The sequence below is a fragment of the Lucilia cuprina genome, chromosome 5 (genome assembly GCF_022045245.1).
Source record: "Lucilia cuprina isolate Lc7/37 chromosome 5, ASM2204524v1, whole genome shotgun sequence".
In the NCBI taxonomy this organism is placed as follows: Eukaryota; Metazoa; Arthropoda; class Insecta; order Diptera; family Calliphoridae; genus Lucilia; species Lucilia cuprina.
In genome coordinates this window covers 7,259,745-7,283,826 of record NC_060953.1, presented here as the reverse complement: position 1 = coordinate 7,283,826, position 24,082 = coordinate 7,259,745, and the positions used below count along the sequence as shown (strand labels likewise).

At 25.1% G+C, this 24,082-nt stretch overlaps 1 protein-coding gene across 3 annotated transcripts in view; it reads right to left on the bottom strand.

The window, feature by feature from the left end:
- Nucleotides 1–23,111, bottom strand: part of LOC111681190 (serine/threonine-protein phosphatase rdgC) — a 28,346-nt gene extending 5,235 nt beyond the window's left edge. The window contains exons 1-8 of one of the 3 annotated variants that reach the window (XM_046952978.1): nt 22,991–23,111; nt 16,380–16,507; nt 11,910–12,003; nt 11,596–11,744; nt 11,331–11,498; nt 9,695–9,898; nt 9,354–9,503; nt 3,189–3,260 (exon numbers count right to left, since the gene is read on the bottom strand). In XM_046952978.1, the coding sequence (XP_046808934.1) occupies nt 3,189–3,260; nt 9,354–9,503; nt 9,695–9,898; nt 11,331–11,498; nt 11,596–11,744; nt 11,910–12,003; nt 16,380–16,505 (963 nt within the window). In that variant the 5' untranslated portion in view covers nt 16,506–16,507; nt 22,991–23,111. Of the gene's footprint in view, nt 1–3,188; nt 3,261–9,353; nt 9,504–9,694; nt 9,899–11,330; nt 11,499–11,595; nt 11,745–11,909; nt 12,004–16,379; nt 16,508–16,726; nt 16,746–19,678; nt 20,147–22,990 lie in introns of those variants that run through there. The other 2 variants (XM_023442929.2, XM_046952979.1) reach the window with 2 other exon arrangements.
- Nucleotides 23,112–24,082: the final 971 nt, after the last annotated feature.

The following is a 24,082-nucleotide window of genomic DNA, read 5'->3' as shown; positions in this document are numbered from 1 at the left end:
TAGTCTATAGTCTAGTCTATAGTCTAGTCTATAGTCTAGTCTATAGTCTAGTCTATAGTCTAGTCTATAGTCTAGTCTATAGTCTAGTATATAGTCTACTCTATAGTAGTCTAAAGTATAGTTTATAGTCTATGAATAACTTTGATTAAGAGATAATACATAAAAAGGGGATGAAAGGGAGAACAAATGCAGAAAGACTTTCTATTCCTAGTTCCTTTTTTAACTGGTATTTTTTTATTCTCTTGTACAATTGACTGTGTTTTTTTAATACAGCATGGTGAAGGGTATACAGGATTCGGCACAGTCGAATATACATAGAACTCTTATTTGTTTTTCTTCATTTGTTCATTTCTGTTAATTTTCCCCATCAGACATGTTAAAATTTATTTAGGTTTTATGCAAAAGAAAATCTTTAAATAAAATATAAATATAAACACTGACCATTTACCCCAAAAAACTGAATTCCTAAACAAATCCAGTCCAAAAAAATTTTACACACATGTGTGAATAATTTTTTAGTCAGTCCTTCTGCATGTGTACATTTTTTGCTTGAATTCATACAGAATTTCGTTTGTAGTTGGTAGAAGCAGTTTCATGTCCTTCAGCATTGTTTGGTTTATTTAAAGCTTTTGTTTAAACTTATCTCCCACACTTTTTTAAACTCAGCAGTTTTTTGTGGATGTTTATTTTTAAAGCAAAATATTTAACAAAACATTTTATAAAATAAAGAAATTTTTGTGGCAATAAATTTAAGCTTTAGTCATCTCATTGTCAATTTTATTCACTTATTACTTAAGTCTTCTATTTAAACAAAATCAATTAAACTTTCTCCTTCTTTTTTTCGTGAACATCCTGGCAAGAAACCAACAAACGGAAATCACAAAATGTTCTTAATAAATGTCGAAATATCTTAATGATTTAGCCAAGCCAATGTAGGAGTTAACAAAATAACAATTTGACTAACTACAGAAATGATTGACTAACTATAATTTACAATGAGAAGACTGAAAGGAAGGATGGTTGTTGGCCTTTTCGCCAAAGTGCATGCTAAAAACATTTGTTGCATTTTTGCTCGCATGCCTTAACAACACACCAAGTGAACAAAGCGGAAGTTATAAATTTCATTTATTTGGTTCTTGAAAAGTTTCCTTTATCTCTATCGATATTGATTTTGAAAGTATGAAGGAAAAGAGCAAACTAAAACTAAAATAAAATAACAAAAAAATATATATATTTAAGGACATACTTTGAGTATTGTTATAGTTTGAAGTTCTTGTTTAAATGTCAATTTAGCAAGAATTAAAAAAATACAATAAAAAGAAAAATGTAATTTAAGAATGAAGAGTAAAGCATAAGCTCAGGGTTATATTAAGGACTTTACTACATACTATACACTAGACTATAGAATAATTTATAGGCTAGGCTATAAGAAAGACTATAGACTAGAACATAAACTAGATTTTAGACAAGATTATAGATAAGTTTATAAACTAAAGACGAGACTAAAGACTAGACTAAAGACTATACTGTAGACTATACTGTAGACTAGACTATATACTAGACAATAGATTAGGCTCTAGGCAAGACTATAAGCTCCACTATAAACTAGACAGTAGACTGGACTATAAACTTGACTATGGACTTGACTATGGACTTGACTATGGACTAGACTATAGTCGAGATCACAGACTAGACCATAGAATAGACTATAGACTAGACTATGGACTAGAGTATACATTACTAAACTATAGAATAGACTATAGACTAGACTATAGACTAGACTATAGACTAGACTATAGACTAGACTATAGACTAGACTATAGACTAGACTATAGACTAGACTATAGACTAGACTATAGACTAGACTATAGACTAGACTATAGACTAGACTATAGACTAGACTATAGACTAGACTATAGACTAGACTATAGACTAGACTATAGGCTTGACTATAGACTAGACTATAGACTAGACTATAGACTAGACCATAGACTAGACCATTTACTAGACTATAAACTAGTCTAGTCTATATTCCATAGACTAGAATATAGACTCGACTATAGATTAGACCATAGACTAGACGATAGACTATACGATATAGATTAGACTATATACTAAAGACTAGAGTATAGACTACACTTTATACTAGACTATATACTAGAGATTAGACTATAGACTAGACTATAAACCAGACTATAGACTAGACTATAGACCAGATTATAGTCTAGACTATAGACTAGACTATAGACTAGACTATAGTCTAGACTATAGACTAGACTATAGAGTCTAGTTTATGTATGTTATAAATATATTCTATATCGTAGGCTACATACTAATGCCCGTAATTTCAACAATTAGGTATCTATCAGTGTAAAAATATTTGGTAATTTCAATCCATAGGTACTGATTTGAAATACATGTCAACTTACACATTTGGTAAAGTTACCAAATAGATATCCAAAGTTTACACTTTAGATATCTATTTGTTGAAATTACGAACATAAGTCTTACTATTGTTTTTAAATATTTTATATATTTTTTATTCGTAATAAATTTAAGCTTTTAGCTCTTTTAAAAAATGGTTCCCTATTAACAATGTTTACTAGCCAAAAAATTCTTGTACATTTTCACATCCAACACAAACTTGTTAAAACGAATGAGCAGAATAAAAATTTAATTTAATTTGCTGCTCTATATAATAGACAAGAGAAATTATTAAGCTAAAAAGGAAAACGTACGTACGACCTTTTCATTTCTATGATATATTTAAGATCATAACGTTTAGAAAGCAGGGGTGGGCAAACAGAGTGAATGGATCGCAAAACTTTTATTTAATTGTTTGTTTGCAGTTATCAATTTTGTATATGGTGTTATATACTGTGTTTGCGAATAAATTTTACTCGGTCTGTGTTGTGTTTGACTGTTGTTCACTGTTTTAGCTGCTTAATTTAGCTTTTGTTATTATCTTTTAAGTTAAGAGTCATTAATAAGCTTATTTCCTAAAAGCTTGTTAAGTTTTAAGCAAAGTTATTATAAATGTAATTAAAAATCACAATTAATTACAAATATTTTTAAGAAAATTAATTTTTTAGGGGAGATTTAAAAAAAAAAATTAAATGAAATTTTATTGTAGTTTTAAACTAACTTAATTGAATTATAGACTTTTTTGTTTATTCCAACACACTTACCTGTTTCCATTCGACCTTGTCAATACCCTCACCGCCAGTTTGTTCAATTGGTGGTCGTAAAATTGAAACATACTAGAAAATGAACAGGATCCCAAAAAAAGGCAAACATAAGGGAAGCGATGAAAAGAGAGAAAAACGTATAGATATGTTTTTATTAGTATTATAAAGAGTAATATTTAGTTAAATGTATACTTAAGGGTAATTGGTAGAGTATTTAAAAGGAACTAACTAATAACTACTACTAACACAGGTGAAGAAATTAAGAAAAACAGTTAACTCCCTCTTTTTAATAACGTTACTATTACTAAAAATAGTTGCTAAAAGTTATAAGGTAAAAAAAGTGTATTTTCCTAACGTACCCAACCCCTCCTCTGCCTGTTTTTCAAACATGAACATAAACACTATCATTATATAGTTTATTAGCTTTAATTTAGTGTGTAATGAAGTGCAAGAGTATAAGTCATCACAAACCGGAAAGGGGGGCTACACATACATATACTTGCTAAAGAGGGAGATTGCTAACAGGAATTGTTTTTACGGAAAGCAGAAAATAAACAACTAGTAACTATTATAGACTCAATGATGACAAGAGCTTATTTAAACGACAGTCAACTATATTTAACTCACATTGTTAAACAAACAATTACTTAAACACACATTTGAAATGATATTTGAAGTATAAAGGGATGCTTTGTTAAGTGAAGAGATATTAAGTTGCATTTCAAATATAAGATATTGTTCTTTTTTTAAGGTGAAACTAAATGAAAACTAAATTGAAAGTAAACTAAAGACATTTTAGAAATAATAGAGAATTTGCAAATAACTAACTAACTATCTAACTAACTAACTAACTAACTAACTAACTAACTAACTAACTAACTAACTAACTAACTAACTAACTAACAAACTAACTAACTAACTAACTAACTAACTAACTAACTAACTAACTAACTAACTAACTAACTAACTAACTAACTAACTAACTATCTAACTAACTAACAAACTAACTAACTAACTAACAAACTAACTAACTAACTAAGTAACTAACTAACTAACTAACTAACTGACTAACTAACTAACTAACTAACTAACTAACTAACCAAATAAGCAGACCGCTTACTGACTAGAGTAAGTCTTTACTTGGGTCCTTTAAGGTCCCTTTGTAACGAACTAACTAACTAACTAACTAACTAACTAACTAAGTATTTAACTAACTAACAAACTATTAAACTAACAGTTTATAGTCTAGTCTATAGTCCACTCTATAGTCTAGTCCACAGTCTAGTCTATAGTCCAGTCTATAGTCTAGTCTACAGTATATTCTATAGTTAGGTCTATAGTGTTGTCTTTAGTCTAGTCTATAGTCTGGTCTATAGTCTAGTCTATAGTCTAGTCTATAGTCTAGTCTATAGTCTAGTCTATAGTCTAGTCTATAGTCTAGTCTATAGTCTAGTCTATAGTCTAGTCTATAGTCTAGTCTATAGTCTAGTCTATAGTCTAGTCTATAGTCTAGTCTATAGTCTAGTCTATAGTCTAGTCTACATTCTAGTCTATAGTCTAGTCTATAGTCTAGTCTATAGTCTAGTCTATAGTCTAGTCTATAGTCTAGTCTATAGTCTAGTCTATAGTCTGGTCTATAGTCTAGTCTATAGTCTGGTCTATAGTCTAAACTATAGTCTAGTCTATAGTCTAGTCTATAGTCTAGTCTATAGTCTAGTCTATAGTCTAGTCTATAGTCTAGTCTATAGTCTAGTCTATAGTCTAGTCTATAGTCTAGTCTATAGTCTAGTCTATAGTCTAGTCTATAGTCTAGTCTATAGTCTAGTCTATAGTCTAGTCTATAGTCTAGTCTATAGTCTAGTCTATAGTCTAGTCTATAGTCTAGTCTACATTCTAGTCTATAGTCTAGTCTATAGTCTAGTCTATAGTCTAGTCTATAGTCTAGTCTATAGTCTAGTCTATAGTCTAGTCTATAGTCTAGTCTATAGTCTAGTCTATAGTCTGGTCTATAGTCTAGTCTATAGTCTGGTCTATAGTCTAAACTATAGTCTAGTCTATAGTCTAGTCTATAGTCTAGTCTATAGTCTAGTCTATAGTCTAGTCTATAGTCTAGTCTATAGTCTAGTCTATAGTCTAGTCTATAGTCTAGTCTATAGTCTAGTCTATAGTCTAGTCTATAGTCTAGTCTATAGTCTAGTCTATAGTCTAGTCTATAGTCTAGTCTATAGTCTAGTCTATAGTCTAGTCTATAGTCTAGTCTATAGTCTAGTCTATAGTCTAGTCTATAGTCTAGTCTATAGTCTAGTCTATAGTCTAGTCTATAGTCTAGTCTATAGTCTAGTCTATAGTCTAGTCTATAGTCTAGTCTATAGTCTAGTCTATAGTCTAGTCTATAGTCTAGTCTATAGTCTAGTCTATAGTCTAGTCTATAGTCTAGTCTATAGTCTAGTCTATAGTCTATAGTCTAGTCTATAGTCTAGTCTATAGTCTAGTCTATAGTCTAGTCTATAGTCTAGTCTATAGTCTAGTCTATCTATCTATCTATCTATCTATCTATCTATCTATCTATCTATCTATCTATCTATCTATCTATCTATCTATCTATCTATCTATCTATCTATCTATCTATCTATCGATCTATCTATCTATCTATCTATCTATCTATCTATCTATCTATCTATCTATCTATCTATCTATCTATCTATCTATCTATCTATCTATCTATCTATCTATCTATCTACTATCTATCTATCTATCTATCTATCTATCTATCTATCTATCTATCTATCTATCTATCTATCTATCTATCTATCTATCTATCTATCTATCTCTCTATCTATCTATCTATCTATCTATCTATCTATCTATCTATCTATCTATCTATCTATCTATCTATCTATCTATCTATCTATCTATCTATCTATCTATCTATCTATCTATCTATCTATCTATCTATCTATCTATCTATCTATCTATCTATCTATTATTATACTTGACAAAATGTAAACCACGTAAAGAATTTGGTAAATAATGTATTTAAAAGGTTAATCTGCAGAAAAGTATATATTGGATTATATCCATTCGATACTTTACTTTAGCTTAATAATAAGAATATTTTCATATTTTACATTAAGTGACAAATTGACACTAAAGTGTTTGTATGAACATTTCATGGTAATTGATGATAACATGTTTGTCAGTTTTTTTTTAAGTTACTTTCGCTTGTGTTAATTTTAAGTTAACAACCCTTAGGAATAAAACATTTCTAGTTGTTATTGACATTTACATTAATAATTTTTATTCTTTTGTTCTATAAATATTTATATTTGCTAAAAATAATAAAGAAACACTTTCTAAAATTAATAATCAATATATTTTGGAAAAAATATTGTACATATTTGTTTATCAATTAAAGCCATAAATAAATGATTGATTTGTAGTTTTAAAATATTGTGGTTTTATTGCAAAAAAGAAATAAATACTAAAAAATTTTTTATGCTAAAAGTTAAATAATTTAATGGAACTTAATTAATTAAACAAACAAAAGATTATGTTTTTAGTTTTTCTTCTTTATTCTAACAATTTATTGATTGACAATAAAAGCAAGAAGAAAAAAAAAGAAATATACTAACGATTTTACAAACCAATGAATTGTAACAAATTTAGCAAAACTGCAAATGAATATTGAAAAGAAAAGCCAGAAAAACAAAGACAGACGGACAGAGGGAGGACGGACGGTTGTAGGGATGTATGGTGTGACTGATGGACATGGACAGGGTTGAAAACAACGATTAAATATGTATATTTATACAAAGTATTAAACTACAACATTGTTATACAAATAAAGATAGAAAGAAAGGAAAAAATTGAATTTTAAATATCTATATCTGAGACAAAGACATTATTAATGAAAGTCAAAGGAGTAAAGAAGAAGCACTATGGGATGAAGAAAGCAAATTGAAAGAAAAGTTTTTAGAAACTTTGAATTTTGTAAAATTTTACTAGTTTTTAAGTAAACAACATTATATATTAATATTTACATTGTTTACATAAGGTAGAGTATGGTTTTACAACTAAAGTTTTAGGTATCAAATCATTTTTATACTTTATATTATTAAGGCTTTGAATACATTGTTTACACAATTTTTTACATTGTTTACACAATTTTTTGCATTGTTTACACATTTTTTTTAATTTCCCACAAAATTTCATTAAATATGTTATATATTGGTATTTAACACATTGTTACTATTATTTACACTTACTTTACATGAGGTAAACAATGTAAAATTTTAGAATTTTAAAGAATATTTATAGTTCTTTAACTTTCTTTAATAATATTTGTGTCAATTTTACAATACTTTTGTCAATTATTCATTTATTACATTGTTTACACAATTCTTTACATTGTTTACATTTTGTCAAGAATTGTAAAATTAATTATTTATCTATAAAATTTCCTTTAAATTGCAAAATATAAGTATTTTACACATTTCTACTATTATTTACACTTACTTTACATGAGGTAAACAATGTAAAATTTTAGAATTTTAAAGGAAATTTCTAGTTTGTAAGTATTCTTCAATAATTATTGTGTAAATTTTACGCTATTTTTGTCAATTACTCATTTACTACATTGTTTACACAATTCTTTACATTGTTTACATTTTGTCAAGAATTGTAAAATTTAGTAATTTCCCACAAAAATTCATTAAAAATGTTAAATATTAGTATTTTACACATTTTTTCTATTATTTACTCATACTTTACATGAGGTAAACAATGTAAAATTTGGAAATTTTAAAGAAAATTTCTAGTTTTTCATGTTTCTTCAATAATAATTGTGTAAATTTTACATCAATTTTGTCAATTACTCATTTATTACATTGTTAACACAGTTCTTTACATTATTTACACAATTCTTTACATTATTTACATTTTGTCAAAAATTGTAAAATGGAGCATTTTTCAATTAAACTTTATTTGAATTGGAAAGTTTTCAATTTTTAAGCATTTTTGACGTTATTTACATTGTTTACATCAGGTAAACAATTCCAAAATATTACAATTTTTATTAATTTTTTTATTTAATAGATTAGATAGTTTGTTAATATTAACACTGTGACATTGTTTACACAATTTTTTACATTGTTTACATTTTTTACACAATTCTTTACATTATTTACATTTTGTCAAAAATTGTAAAATGGAGCATTTTTCTATTAAATTTGATTTCAATTCGAAGATTTTGAATTTTAAAGAATTTTTGACATTATTTACATTGTTTACATCACGTAAACAATTGCAAAACTTTAAGATTAAAGATACTTTTATGATTTTTTTTTTAAATATAGTTGATTGTTTGTGACATTGTTTACACAATTCTTTACATTGTTTACATTATTTACACTATTCTTTACATTATTTACATTTTGTCAAGAATTGTAAAATGCAGCATTTTTCAGTTAAATTTTATTTGAATTGGAAGGTTTTCGATTTTTAAACATTTTTGACGTTATTTTTATTGTTTACATCAGGTAAACAATTGCAAAACTTTAAAACTAAAGAGAATTTTATGATTTTTTAAGAAGATTAGATTGCTTGTTATTATTTACATTGTTTACTTAAGGTAAAGTACTAAAATTGTTAAGCAATTTTAGGAAAAAGTACTTTAAAAAGTTCTTTATTAATTTTCTTCAATTTATATCAATTTTTCCTTTAAATTCTTGTTAAATGTTAACCAATTCGAAGACAAAGAGAAATTTTCTTTTCACACAAAAAGAGAAGTGATAAATATCTGTTAAATACAAAAAAACAACAAAAAAACAAGACTGTGTTTATAATAAATGGCGTCAATGAACCCTATTAAAAGTAGTAAACAATCTATCTATAGATTAAAACAGGACGAAACCCCAAAAAGAAAACTTAATGAAAATGTTTGTAGCACTTTGTAGGACAGATATAAAAAACTATTCAACCATAATATTTAAAAAACACACCTTATTTACTCAAGCGTACTACTACGCACTTATCTACCTCTTTTTTTTTTTTTGTTAATAAAAATAAAGTTAAAAAGTTACAATATTTACAACTGAAACAAAGGTAATTTTACATCAACCTTTACCCTTTTGTACAATTTCTTATTTACTTTCTGTAAGCACTTACCTTGCCACGATCAAGACTTTTAATTAAATCCAAATTAGTTGTATCGGATATACCACCGTGCACCACCAATACACGACTATTAATAACAGTGCCCAATGGCAACCAACGATACACCTCATCAATGAGTTTAAGTAATTTCGTTGAATTGCGCTGTTGTCATCAGTATCATCAACAACATTATCATCGTCATCACAATAAGCATCAACAACAGCAAAACATAACATTATTATCCGTAACACCAGCATTACCAGTTAACAAAAGGGTGGAGTAGAAAAATAAAAAAAAACAATTTTACATTTTTAATAACAGCTTTTCTCTTTATAAACGTTTCCTTTATTTACCTTGTATTTCTGTTGAACTTCTCTTATGAAACCGTAACGTGCATTCATTACTGAATCCTCATGATTGCCACGATTAAGGAAAACTCCATTGGGAAAGGCTAAGAAACAGGCTAGAAGTAAGAGAAACACTTCTAGACCCTTCTTGCCACGATCCACAAAGTCACCATTGAAAATATAGGGATTCTCAGAAGATGGCAGACCGTTCTGTAAGAGACAAGAGTAATGTTTCTTTAAAACACTTTTTTACAAAAAAGTTTCTTAAAAAAGCTTTCTTGTGTAGAATGCTATCTTCTAGAAAATTTTTCTTTTAGATAATGTTTTCTTAAAGAAAAGCTTTTTTAGAAAGTTTTCTTCTAAAAAAGTTTCTTTAAAAAGTTTTCTTATAGAAAAGTTTGTTTAGAAAGTTTTCCTATAGAAAATTATCTTTAGAAAGTTTTCTTATAGAAAAGTTTCTTTGAAATGTTTTCTTTAAGAAAAATTTCTTTAGAAAGTTTTCTTTTAGAAAAGCTTCTTTAGAAAGTTTTCTTCTAGAAAAGCTTCTTTAGAAAGTTCTTTCAAGAAAAGTTTCTTTAGAAAGTTTTCTTATAGAACAGTTTCTTTAAAAAGTTTTCTTATAGAAAAGTTTCTTTAGAAAGTGTTCTTATAGAAAAGTTTTTTTAGAAAGTGTTCTTATTGTAAAGTTGTTTTTAGAAAGTTTTTTTCTAGAAAAGTTTCTTTAAAAAGTTTTCTTCTAGAAAAGTTTCTTTAAAATGTTTTCTTATAGAAAAGTTTCTTTAGAAAGTTTTCTTATAGAAAAGTATCTTTAGAAAGTTTTCTTATAGAAAAGTTTCTTTAAAAAGTTTTCTTATAGAAAAGTTTCTTTAAAAAGTTTTCTTATAGAAAAGTTTCTTTAAAAAGTTTTCTTATTGAAAAGTTTCTTTAAAAAGTTTTCTTATAGAAAAGTTTCTTTAGAAAGTTTTCTTATAGAAAAGTTTCTTTCTAGAAAAGTTTCTTTAAAAAGTTTTCTTCTAGAAAAGTTTCTTTAAAAAGTTTTCTTAAATAAAAGCTTCTTTAGAAAGTTTTTTTTTCTAGAAAAGTTTCTTTAAAAATTTTTCTTATAGAAAAGTTTCTTTAGAAAGTTATTTTTTATAGAAAAGGTTCTTTAGAAAGTTTTCTTATAGAAAAGTGTCTTTAAAAAGTTTTCTTCAAGAAAAGTTTCTTTAGAAAGTTTTCTTCTTGAAAAGCTTCTTTACAAAGTTTTCTTAAAGATAAATTTCTTTAGGAAGTTTTCTTATAGAAAAGTTTCTTTAGAAAGTTTTCCTATAGAAAAGTATCTTTAAAAAGTTTTCTTATAAAGAAGTTTATTTAGAAAGCTTTCTTCTAGAAAAGTTTCTTTAAAAAGTTTTCTTCTAGAAAAGTTTCTTTAGAAAGTTTTGTTATAAAAAAGTTTTCTTCTACAAACTTTTCTTTAAAAAGTTTTTTTTTATAGAAAAGTTTCATTAAAAAGTTTTTTATCGAAAAGTTTCTTTAGAAAGCTTTCTTAAAGAAAAGTTTTCTTCTAGAAAAGGTTTTTTTTGTGGAAAGCTTTCTTATGGGAAAGTTTCTTTTGAAACTCTTATTATATAAAAGTTTCTTTATACAGCTTTTAAAAACTCACCTTATAAAACACCACCAAGAGATCATCCAATTTGCCATGCAAATCACCACAGATGGTTATCTGTTTGGAAATGGCTGTCGAGGCCGTATTTAAATTTGGCAAAGTGCGTAGCTTTATAGCAGCTTCTTTTAAAATAGCGCCCACATAGCGAGCATGAAGACGATTTGACTGGAAGTGTATTAAAAAAACAAAAATTATTTAGTTAATATGTATGAAAATTGACTTTTTTTCTGTTACTAATTTTAAAAGTGCGTTAAAAGCTTACCCTTTTCTTGCGAAAGAGATCTATTAATGTATCAATATCCTTTTTAGTTAATGGAAATTTAATTTGTGGCCCTTTATATCTGGCACCCGAAACACTATCATATTCCTCATGATAATCGGATTCATCGGAATATTTGGAATCAAATTGATCTTGAAAGAAATAAAAGTTGAAAAAAAATAATTTCATTAATATAATGAAACTTTCAAAAGAACAATTTCATTAATATAATGAAACTTGCATAAAGACATCTAAATGTGTAGTTTTAACAGTAACTCGAATGAACAATTTAAGAAGAAAATCAATCCTTAACTTACCTATCGAAGATGCTTGTGAGGAAGCTAGAGAGCCACCTTTTTGGGCAGCAGCATTTGGAATGTGTGTTAATAAAGCGTTAAAGAAATTGTAAAGCTGTAAAGAGAAATGTAAACAGAAACATAAATTTATTGTATTTTTTTTAAATAAACAATTTAAAATTCTAACAAAAGAATATCTTTCTCTTGGGTACTAAGCTTTTGTCAAACAATTAATTAAAACCAACTTAACAATTTGGCTGCTGCTTCTTTTCTCCTAAAAACAAATTAGCAAAAAAAGGTCAATTTATAAAAACTGCATGCAAAATTTGCAGTTTTTATAAACAATATCCAGCGAAAAAAAGTTAACTCAACAAATTGCTGCAAATGCCAAGGAAACCCCATAAGAACGCCATTGCTAATGAAAATGAATGGGTTGTGAGTATTTAGTTTAATGGTGTAGAACGTGGATAAAAAAAATGAATGTACAACCAAGAAACAAAAGTGTTGACATTAGACCAATTAGCAGAAACATTTCAATATATAAGTGTCCTTTAAATAAATGTATTTAATAATACTAATTTGTAGCTAATTAACAAAATGGATAAAGGAAATGGAAATAGGGTGAGAAATCTTGTAGTGAAATAAGACTGACAGACTCAAAAAGGAATTGTTAAAGCAATGAAAGAGATAATCATGTAATGAGAACAAATAACTAATAACTAACTAAGCAAGTAAGTAAGTAAGTAAGTAATTAAGTAAGTAAGTAAGTAAGTAAGTAAGTAAGTAAGTAAGTAAGTAAGTAAGTAAGTAAGTAAGTAAGTAAGTAAGTAAGTAAGTAAGTAAGTAAGTAAGTAAGTAAGTAAGTAAGTAAGTAAGTAAGTAAGTAAGTAAGTAAGTAAGTAAGTAAGTAAGTAAGTAAGTAAGTAAGTAAGTAAGTAACTAACCAACTAACTAACTAACTATAGAATAATTCCTTCGTTAGTTCTCTTCTAGAGAGTTTCTTTAAAAGTCTTTCTTATAAAAGGTTTTTATAAAGAGTTTTCTTATAGAAAAATTTGTTTTTAATATCTTCTTATGGAAAAGTTTCTTTAGAAAGTTTTTTTTTTTTCTAGAAAAGTTTCTTTTGAAAGTGTTCCTATAGAAAAGTTTCTTAAAAAAAGTTTTTTTTATTCGATTCTTTTCTTATAGAAATTTTTTTTAGAAAGTTTTCTAAAAGAAAAGTTTCCTCTGAAATTTCTCTTATAGAAAAGCTTCTTTTGAATGTTCTTCTATAAGTTTCTTTGAAAAGGTTTTCATAAAGAGAGTTTCTAAAGAAAGGTTACCCTAGAGAGAGTCTCTCTAGAAAGTTATTTTTTAGAAAGTTTTCTTTTAGAAAGCTTTCTTATAGAAAAGTTTATTTAGAGAGTTTTCGTTTAGAAAAGTTTCTTTAAAAAGTTTTCTAATATAGAAGTTTCTTTAGAAAATATTCTTCTTTTGAAAGTGTACTTATAGAAGCATTACTTTAGAAAGTTTTCTTAAAGGAAAGTTGTTTTTTTTTAACTTTATAGAAACGTTTATTTTAATTTTTAAAGAAAAGCTTTTTAGAAAGTTTTCTTACAGAAAAGTTTCTTTCGAAAGTTTTTTTTTAAGAAATGTTTCTTTAGAAAGTATTTCTTTGTAAAATATTTCCTTTAAAATGGTTTCTTATAGAAAATATACTTTAAAAAGTTTCTTTAAAATGTTTTGTTATATAAAAGTTTGTTTAGAAACTTTCTTTTGAAAATATTCTTTATTATTTCTTGAAAAGTTTTCTTATAAAAAGTCTACCTAGAAAGCTTTTTTTAGAAATGTTTTCTTATAGAAAAGTTTTCTTAAAGAAAAATTACTTTATAATGATTTCTCTCTTTAGAAAAGTTATTTATAGAAAATTTTCTTTAGAAGACATTCTGGTAATAAAGTTTGTATAAAAAGTGTTGTTATAGAAAATTTTCTTAAAAAATGTTTCTAAAAGAATAGCTTTTTTAGAAAGCTTCTAAAAAACTTTATGTAAAACATATTCTTCTAGAAAATTTTCTTTTATTAAAGTTCCACTAAAAGGTATTCTTATAGAAAAGTCGCTCTATAAAGTTTTCATTTAAAAGAGTTTCTTTCGAAAGCTTTCTTATAGAAAATTCTCTTTAGAGAGTTTACTTATAGAAACGTTTCTTGTAAAATCGTTTCTTTAGAATGTTTTCTTGTAGAAACGTTTCTTTAAACAAGTTTTCTTAGAGAAAGGTTTCTTTAAAAGGTTTTCTTATAGGAAAAGATTTTTTTGTAGAAAAGCTTCTTTGGAAAGTTTTCTTATTGAAAAGTTTCTTTAAAAAGTTTTGTATAGATTTATGTTATTTTATATAATCGAATACTTTTCCATTTTTGTCTTACTCCCAAAAATGTCTTATAAACGAAATAAATTCCTTTAGAAAAAGGGGGTAATTTTTGTCAAGACAGCAAAAAAATACCTCTAAATTTCTTTTTTTTTTCTAATTGAAACCTTTTATTCTTATTATAACAAGCCTTAAATATAGAACATTTTTAAGGATTTAAAAAGAATTTCGTATACAAAAAAACTGCAGACATAAAGGCAAACCTTTCTTTTTTTTGGTGAAATAAAATTTTTGCTAAAGTTAACTAAATGTTGGCAAAATATGTTAAAAAAAAAACATGACAACGGCTCGTGGCTGTGTTGTTTATATGTATATAATTTTTTAAGTATCACTTTTGTTTGGATGCTTTACAATTCATTTGCTGCAGCAAAAAATGTTTAAAATATATATATATATTTTTTGAAAGGTCATTTGTGTGAAAAAAATACTGAAATACACGCAAGTTTAAGCAGTTTCTTTTGCTTTCGTGTTTTCATTTTTTGACATTTCATGATATTTTCCATTTAGTTTTCTTTTTTATTTATGAGCAAAATTATGAAAAAGTTATAATTATTTTTTTCACAGGTTTTTTAGGGCAATTTAGGATTTTGATAAAAAATTGTAAAAATTTTAAGAGTAAAAATTTTAAGTAATTTAGCAACAAATGTCTATTATTGAAAAATTATTGAATTTTTTTTTTTTAATTTTTTCAAAAATGTTTTAACTTTGCTTGATTTTAACAAGAAATCTTTTTAAGAAAATTTAACTATTTCTTTTTATTTTGAAAGTTTATTAAGTGGACTTTAAAATAGCGTAAACAATTTTAGATTTTGAAAATTTTTTCAAATTTTATTTCATTTTTAAATTTTATCTAAAATTTTCTTAGGTTTGATTTTTAGTAAAGTTTAAGTTTTTTTTTTTTAAATTTTAAAAACAAATTTCAAATCTGTTTTCTGTTATTGACAGCTCAAGTCTTGATCTTTAAAATTTGAAACAAAATTTGTAATTTTAATTTTTTTTTTTTAATTTTTCAAAAAAAAAATCAAAATTTTTTCAAATTTTTTTTTTTTAATTTTAAGATTAAAATTTTTAAGTAAGAATTATAAAGCTATAATATATATTAATTTAACAACAAATTATTAATTGCCTAACATATTGTTTAAATCTGAAAAATTATTGAAACTTTTTGATTTTTTCAAAAATGTTCCAACTTTGCTTGATTTTAACAAGAAATCTTTTTAAGAAAATTGAACTATTTCTTTTTGTTTTGAAAGTTTATTTAGTGGTCTTTAAAATGGCGTAAAAATTTTTTCGGATTTTGAAAATTTTTCAAATTTTATTTAATTTTTAAATTTTGTCTAAAATTTTCTTAGGTTTGATCTTAAGCAAAGTTTTTTTTTTAATAATTTTACAAACAAATTTGAAATCTGTTTTCTGTTATTGATAGCTTAAGTCTTGATCTTTAAAATTTGAAAAAAATACAATTTTTAAAGTTTTTTAAAAATTTTAAGATTTAAAAAAAAAATTTCAATATTTTTCAAATTTTTTAAAATTTTTAATTTTTTTTCTTACTTTTAAAATTTTGTATGGAATTTAACATATAATTATAATAAAGAATTGTAAAAGTTTTCTCTTATCTTAAAAGCTTATCTAATAAGCTTTTAAATGGTAAAAAACTTTTTCCCATTTTTTCAAATTTTCTAAATTTTTAAAGAAAAAAATTTAGATTTTCCTCAAGAACCTTAACAAATAAACACTTAAGGGTTAATATAACCAAAAAACAAAATTCTTACTAAGCAATTACACTTATTTATATATATATCTAAAGCACCCTTAACTGGTCAGTTACCAATATTGACTATTGAAGCTTTAAAAGTGTTTCTTGCAAAAGTATATATTTATACACAATTGTCCAATTCACAATCGATGTTGTATTGTTGTAAGTCATACAAATGTTTCAAATACATTTTTTGCAACAAAATCAAATCAATGAAAAACAAATTACAACATACTACAATACAACTGTACAACACCAACTGTGAATTGGTCAAATATGTTCACAAGTAACTAGCCCTTAAAAGTTGTATAAAATTTTCCAAATTTCACTCACCTCAACTTGATCTTGTTCACCGGCATATTCTAAATTTGTAAATATGGACCAGGTGTAGCGACGTCTGATTTCCATGCGAGCATTATGACGTCTATACCAACGTTGTATAAGTAAAGCAGCCTTCATAGCTAAAACAAAGAGAAAACAAAAATAAGAACTCATTAGAAAAAAAGGTTTCATTACAAATTTAATTCAAAGACTAAATAATGAAAATTTTAAAAAATTTTTCATAATTTTTATGTAAAATTAACATAAAAAATACATTAAATAAATTAAAAAGTTAGCATTAGTTAATTGTTTTTTGGGGGAAGGAATAAAAATATAAAATAAAAAGCATTTTTTACAACCTTTTTGATAAGAGTATTAGCCAAAGGAAATTGATTTCTTTTGACCGTTACTGCCTTTCAAAGGGAAATGAGTTTTAAATTTAAAAAGATTTTATTATTTCTTTAAAGGTTCAAAAGTATTTTAGGGGCAAAGAGATGCTTTATTAAATGTAATGGTTTAAAGTTATTCAAATAAATGAGTATAATAAAAAATAAGAAGCTGACTGTCTTATATGGGATTGAATTAATTTTGCAAAGTTGCATTAAAAACTAAGTTTTATGGCTCTAGATGACCGGAATATAAGAAAAGATGGTCCTATAATTGAAGAGTTCATACATTAATCGTTTAGTTTATGATTGAAGCTCAAATGAAGCTTTCCAGAACCTACACAGAGGGAAAACGTAATATGAACGCCGGTTACTAAATTGTCACCAAACTGTTTATAATTTTTCAATAACAATCGTTTTTCAAAAACAGCACTATTTGTCGACAGCTAAATTTTATACACATACGTTCACTAAATGTTAAATGAAGCTCAAATGAAGCTTTCCAGAACCTACACAGAGGGAAAACGTAATATGAACGCCGGTTACTAAATTGTCACCAAACTGTTTATACATTTTCAATAACAATCGTTTTTCAAAAACAGCACTATTTGTCGGCAGCTAAATTTTATACACATTCGTTGAATAAATGTTAACAAACGTATGTAGTAAGCTTACTATTGACAAGATGTTATTGTTTGTCGGGTGTTATTGAAAACTTATAAACACTTTGGTGTCAATTTGGTAGCAGGCGTGCACATTTTTTTCCCCGTTGTGCACTTTTATGTTACTTTATGATGAAAGCTTATAAACTGCTATAGAAATACGGAATAGAAATGCAGCTTTCAAATGAAGCTTTCGAATGGTATAGAAAAGCTTGCAAAAACTAAATAACTAACTAGATAACTAACTAACGTATAACTAACTAACTAACTAACTATCTATCTATCTATCTATCTATCTATCTATCTATCTATCTATCTATCTATCTATCTATCTATCTATATATCTAGTTTACTTACAAAAGCTACTTTTACAAGCTTTATTAAAAAGCTTTTTTTAAGAAAAGTTTTAATTTAGAAAAGTTTATTGACAAGTTTTTCATTCAGAAAAGTTTCCAGAAAAAGTTTTGTTCCAGAAAAGTTTTGTCTAAAAATGTTTCTAGAACAGTTCTCTTCCACAAAAGTTTCTTGAGAAAATATTTGTCTGAAAAAGTTCCCAGAGAAAGTTTTCTTCTACAAATGTTTCTTAAGAAAGTTTACTTATAAAATTTTTTTTTCAGAAGTGTTTTCTTATAGAAAAGTTTCTTACGAAAGTTTTCTAATAGATAGCTTTCTTAGATTGTTTTCTAAAAAGTTTTTTCTAGAAAAGTTTTTTCCTATGAAAGTTTTCTTCTAGAGAATGCTTTTTATGTACAGGTTTTCTTAGAAAGTTTCTTATGGAAAAGTATCGCTAGAAAATTTTTTTCTTTAAAGTGTTTTGAGAAAGGCTTTTTGTGTTAAAATATCTTGACAATATTTTCTTAAAAAAAATTTTATTGAGAAAGTTTTCATGTAGAAAAGTTTCTGGAAAAAGGGCTCCTCGAAGAAAGTTTCTTGATAAAGTTCTCTTCTAAAAAAGTTTGTTAGAAAAGTCTGTAGAGAAGTTTCTTAAGAAAGTTTTCTTCTAGAAAAATTCGTTAAGAAAGTTTACTTTTAGAAAAGTTTCTTTAGAAAGTTTTCTTTTAGAAAAAGTTTTTTAGAAAAGTTTCTTGAGAAAGTTATTTTTTTTGGAAAGTTTTCTGTTAGAAATATTTCATGGGAAGTTTTCTTCTGGAAAAGGTTCTTAGGAAAGTTTTCTTCTGAAAAAGTGTCTTGGGAAAGTTATGTTTTTTAGAAAAGTTCCTGAAATTTTCCTGTAAAGAAGCTTCTTGATAAAGTTCTCTTCTAAAAAGTTTGTTAGAAAAGTTAGAAAGTTTTTTTCTAGAAAAGTTTCTTAAGAAAGTTTTCTTTCTGAAAAGTTTCTTTAGAAAGTTTCCTTAAAAAAAAATTTCTTTAAAAAAGTTTCTTGAGAAAGTTTTTTTGGAAAGTTTTCTTTAGAAAAGGTTCTTGAGAAAGTTTTCTTCTAGAAAAGCTTCTTAAGAAAGTTTCCTTTTGGATATGTTTCTCTAGAAAAGTTTCTGAAAAAATGTTTCTGCTAAGAAAGCTTCTTGATAAAGTTCTCTTCTAAAAAGTTTGTTAGAAAAGTCTGTAGAAAAGTTTCTTAAGAAAATATATAGAAAATTTTTGAATAAAAAAATTTGTCTCTCAAATGGATTAAGATGTTATCTAATAGAATTTAGAAAAAAATTACTTTCACTTTATAAGCTTTTTCCTTGTTGAATTGTTGCTGTATTAAATATTTTGCATTTATTATTTTCCATATTTTTGTTCATATTCTTTGTCATTTTGTGTGATAAATAAAATTTTATTACATTTATGCATTTTTTATTAACTTGTTAAAAAAAATTGAATTTTTTTCTTGTCGTTGATCGCTCATACAAAAACTTTCTTTGACATTTGGTTAGCATTTAATATTAATATTTTGTTGTCATATAATTTAACTAGCAATTTTAACTGAAACTATTTTTATAAAAATAATATAATTTTTTTTTATACATTTTAAATGACATTTTGTTAAATAAATAATAAGTATTTATTATTATTATCCTTTTTTTCAAATAAAATGTAAAATATTTTATACAAATTACTTTACACTAATAAAAAAAAGCTCAAGGTAAAAAGAAATAAAATAGCAACAAAAAAAGGCAATAATATAAAAAAACTATAAATTTCAAAAATAAAACAAAAAAAATCCTTAAAAAAACAAAACAAATGTGACATATATTTTAAGCTTAAAAAGCTTTTTCAATAGAAAATGAAAACCTTTTTTTATAAATCTCATACATACTTTGTATCGCATCTAAAGATTTCTCTTCTTTTGGCTGTAAACAACCCATCATTTTGAAATTGTTTTTCAATTTATCCAATAAAGTTGGTTGAGTTTTCGTATCCATTTAGGAAAATTATTTGTATTATCAAAAACAACAATTTTTACAACAAATCTGGTAATAATTTTATTTTTTTATATTTTTTGTCTTTTTTTTTTTTTTTTTTTTTGCTTTAAACCCTTGACCAAATAAGATTTGTCACGTTTTACTTGTGAGACGTGTCGTGTTGCTAAGCAGCAGCTTTTTTTCAAGTTTTTGTGTAAATAATTTATTTTCTTGTTATGGAGTAGGGAAAATCTCTTAGGAATGTTTAGTTTAGTTTCAGTCACAAATTTGTCATTTGTTTTTTATAACTTTTTTTAAATCATTTTACATTTATTTTTCTAGAGAATTTTATTTTAAACTTTTTACAAAAAGTTTCTTAAACTTAAAAAATGTTTACAATTTCCCTTAAAAGCTGTAACAATTAAAGAGAAAATAAAATTTAAAACTTTAGGAAAAAATATTTGACAAAAACTACCGCAGAAGCTTTCATATGACAACCAAAAGACCTTTTAACTTATTAACACAAAAAATAGTCTTATTATTAAAACAAGACTCTCGTTGAAAGCTTTTTCTTTAACTACAGTTTTTACTTCCATCGAAACTTTTCAAACATTACTACCCACAACCTCGCTTAAAGCTTTTATGTAGCTTTTCATATAACCTTTAAATAAGACTAACAAAAGCTCTTAGTTAAAACTTTTAAAACACAACAAAAAGTTCTGCAACTAAAAGTATACCTAAGCTTTTAAAAAACTTCAAAAATTCCCAAGCTTTTACCTAAAGTTTAGTCTATTCTAAAAGTTTTCAAATCACTATAAAGTCACCAAGATTTAAGCTTTCTTAAAACTCTAAAAATAGCTTATAGAAAAGTTTCTTTAGAAAGTTTTCTTATAAAAAAGTTTCTTTAGAAAGTTTTCTTATAGAAAAGTTTCTTTTAGAAAGTTTTCTTCTAAAAAAGTTTCTTTTAGAAAGTTTTCTTCTAGAAAAGTTTCTTTTAGAAAGTTTTCTTCTAGAAAAGTTTCTTTTAGAAAGTTTTCTTCTAGAAAAGTTTCTTTTAGAAAGTTTTCTTATAGAAAAGTTTCTTTTAGAAAGTTTTCTTTTAGAAAGTTTTCTTCTAGAAAGTTTTCTTATAGAAAAGTTTCTTTTAGAAAGTTTTCTTATAGAAAAGTTTCTTTTAGAAAGCTTTCTTTTAGAAAAGTTTCTTTTAGAAAGTTTTCTTCTAGAATAGTTTCTTTTAGAAAGTTTTCTTATAGAAAAGTTTCTTTTAGAAAGTTTTCTTATAGAAAAGTTTCTTTAGAAAGTTTTCTTATAGAAATGTTTTTTTAGAAAGATTTCTTATAGAAAAGATTCTTTAGAAAGTTTTCTTATAGAAAAGTTTCTTTAGAAAGTTTTCTTATAGAAAAGTTTTTTTAGAAAGTTTTCTTATAAGAAAGTTTCTTTAGAAAGTTTTCTTACAGAAAGTTTTCTTCTAGAAAAGCTTCTTTTAGAAAGTTTTCTTCTAGAAAACTTTCTTTTAGAAAGTTTTCTTCTAGAAAAGTTTCTTTTAGAAAGTTTTCTTCTAGAAAAGTTTCTTTTAGAAAGTTTTCTTCTAGAAAAGTTTCTTTTAGAAAGTTTTCTTCTAGAAAAGTTTCTTTTAGAAAGTTTTCTCATAGAAAAGTTTCTTTAGAAAGTTTTCTTATAGAAAAGTTTCTTTTAGAAAGTTTTCTTATAGAAAAGTTTCTTTTGGAAAGTTTTCTTCTAGAAAAGTTTCTTTTAGAAAGTTTTCTTATAGAAAAGTTTCTTTTAGAAAGTTTTCTTCTAGAAAAGTTTCTTTTAGAAAGTTTTTTTCTAGAAAAGTTTCTTTTAGAAAGTTTTCTTCTAGAAAAGTTTCTTTTAGAAAGTTTTCTTCTAGAAAAGTTTCTTTTAGAAAGTTTTCTTATAGAAAATTTTCTTTTAGAAAGTTTTCTTTTAGAAAAGTTTCTTTTAGAAAGTTATCTTCTAGAAAAGTTTCTTTTAGAAAGTTTTCTTCTAGAAAAGTTTCTTTTAGAAAGTTTTCTTATAAAAAAGTTTCTTTTAGAAAGTTTTCTTAAAAAAAAGTTTCTTTTAGAAAGTTTTCTTATAAAAAAGTTTCTTTTAGAAAGTTTTCTTCCAGAAAAGTTTCTTTTAGAAAGTTTTCTTATAGAAAAATTTCTTTTAGAAAGTTTTCTTATAGAAAAGTTTCTTTAGAAAGTTTTCTTATAGAAAAGTTTATTTTAGAAAGTTTTCTTCTAGAAAAGTTTCTTTAGAAAGTTTTCTTATAGAAAAGTTTCTTTAGAAAGTTTTCTTATAGAAAAGTTTATTTAGAAAGTTTCCTTAGAAAGTTTTCTTTTAGAAAAGTTTTTTTTAGAAAGTTTTCTTCTAGAAAAGTTTCTTTAGAAAGTTTTCTTTAGAAAGTTGTCTTCTAGAAAAGTTTCTTTTAGAATGTCTTCTTCTAGAAAAGTTTCTCTTAGAAAGTTTTTTTATAGAAAAGTTTCTTTAGAAAGTTTTCTTATAGAAAAGTTTCTTTAGAAAGTTTTCTTATAGAAAACTTTCTTTTAGAAAGTTTTCTTCTAGAAAACTTTCTAAAAGAAAGTTTTCTTCTAGAAAAGTTTCTTTAGAAAGAAAGAAAGACTGAAAGCTTTCGAAACTCTATAGAAAAGATACTATGATAAAATCTTCAAAAATACTTCTAAAGCTTTTAAAAAGAACTTCAAAGTGCCTACGTTTAAAGCTTTTATTTAGTAGTTTAATAATTCTTGGTGTCCGAAACGGGTTAGTGTTTCTAGTATTGTTTTCGGAAATAACTCATTAGACCATTGACACTAAACATTGTCGCAACAATGTGTAGACATAACTCGTGTAAAATGTCCCACTTTTGTTTGGCGTGTTTCTTATATTTAAATAAATCTCTTGCCAATTGTTTTAACGAATTTAAATAGATTTATTTTTGAAAACAATTTGATAAAATGAATTAAAGCTATTTATAAGAATTCTAATTGAAATATAAACAGAAACGCCCTTTTTCTTAAGAAAAGAATTCTGTCAAAGTTAGAAAATAAGAAAAATTCTTTTGAAACAAATTATTTTTAATTTATTTCTTTTTTTTTTATAAATTGTGTTAATTTTTGTTAAAATATTTTTATTGATTATTTATGTTTTTTGTTTAGTTAATAATGAAAATTTTAACTTCACATTTAGAAGTTTTTCTTTATTTGTTTTTCACCACCAACCGATATATAGAAGCTATTTTCTTGAAATTACAATATTTTCTATATTTTTTCGTTATTGATTTAAATTTATGGAAATTTTATCAGTTCTTTTGTCTTTTCTTCGAAACGAAAACGATTTAAAAAAGCACAACCAACACGTTCAATATTTTACATTAAACTGTTTTTCGTTAAATAGTATTTTTTTTAAATACACCTTTATATATTTCTTCCCAACATTTTTTTTTCAATGGATTTGTGGTCATTAGACTTAAGGTTAACAAGTGTTTATACTATATAGACAATATATATGTATAAATAAATAGACAGTCAGTAATATTAGATTAAAGGAGAAGGGTTTGAGTTTGAAATTAATAAAATAATTAGAACTTAATGACCTACAGTCGCCATCATTAGAATTTCTCCCTAAAAGGCGCTATAGGTTAAGCTAATCTAAATTTTTGTTTAAGAAACATTCTCAGTTTTTTTTCAGAATTTTGAGATGTTTTTAAAATTTTATGTTATTTTGCTTAATCTTAACAAAACCTAGTTTAATTAAACTCTAGTTTAGGAAGTTTTTTTTACAGTTTCTAATTTAGTTTTCTTTAAAACTATAAGATATAATATCATTTTAATTAAATTTTGCTTTTATGTCCTTTAATCTCAGTTAAATCAGGTTTAGTTAAACTTTTGTAAACAAAAAATGTTTGAAATATGTTTAGAATTGTTTAAAGATACCAAATCTAGCAATTTTTTCTCTTAAACTCTTCAAAACCAAGTTTAGTTAAACTCCGTTTAATTTAGTTTTTTAACGGTTTCGGAATTAATTCAATTCAAGAATTATAGCCCTAACAATTTTTTGCTTGAAAAGTGAATTTTTGATATTTAAACTTCACTAAACTGGGTTTTTATAAACTTCAGTTAAGAAATGTTGTATGAATTAGATTCAGTACATAATGAATTTTTCAAATCAACAAGTTTTTTCTCCTAAACTCTTCAAACCAAGTATTTTTTTGTATTTTTGTTCTTTAAACTTCATTAAACTGGGTTCTTATAAACTTCAGTTAAGAAATATCGTATGAATGAGTTTATTTCATATAAACTTTTCAAATCCAC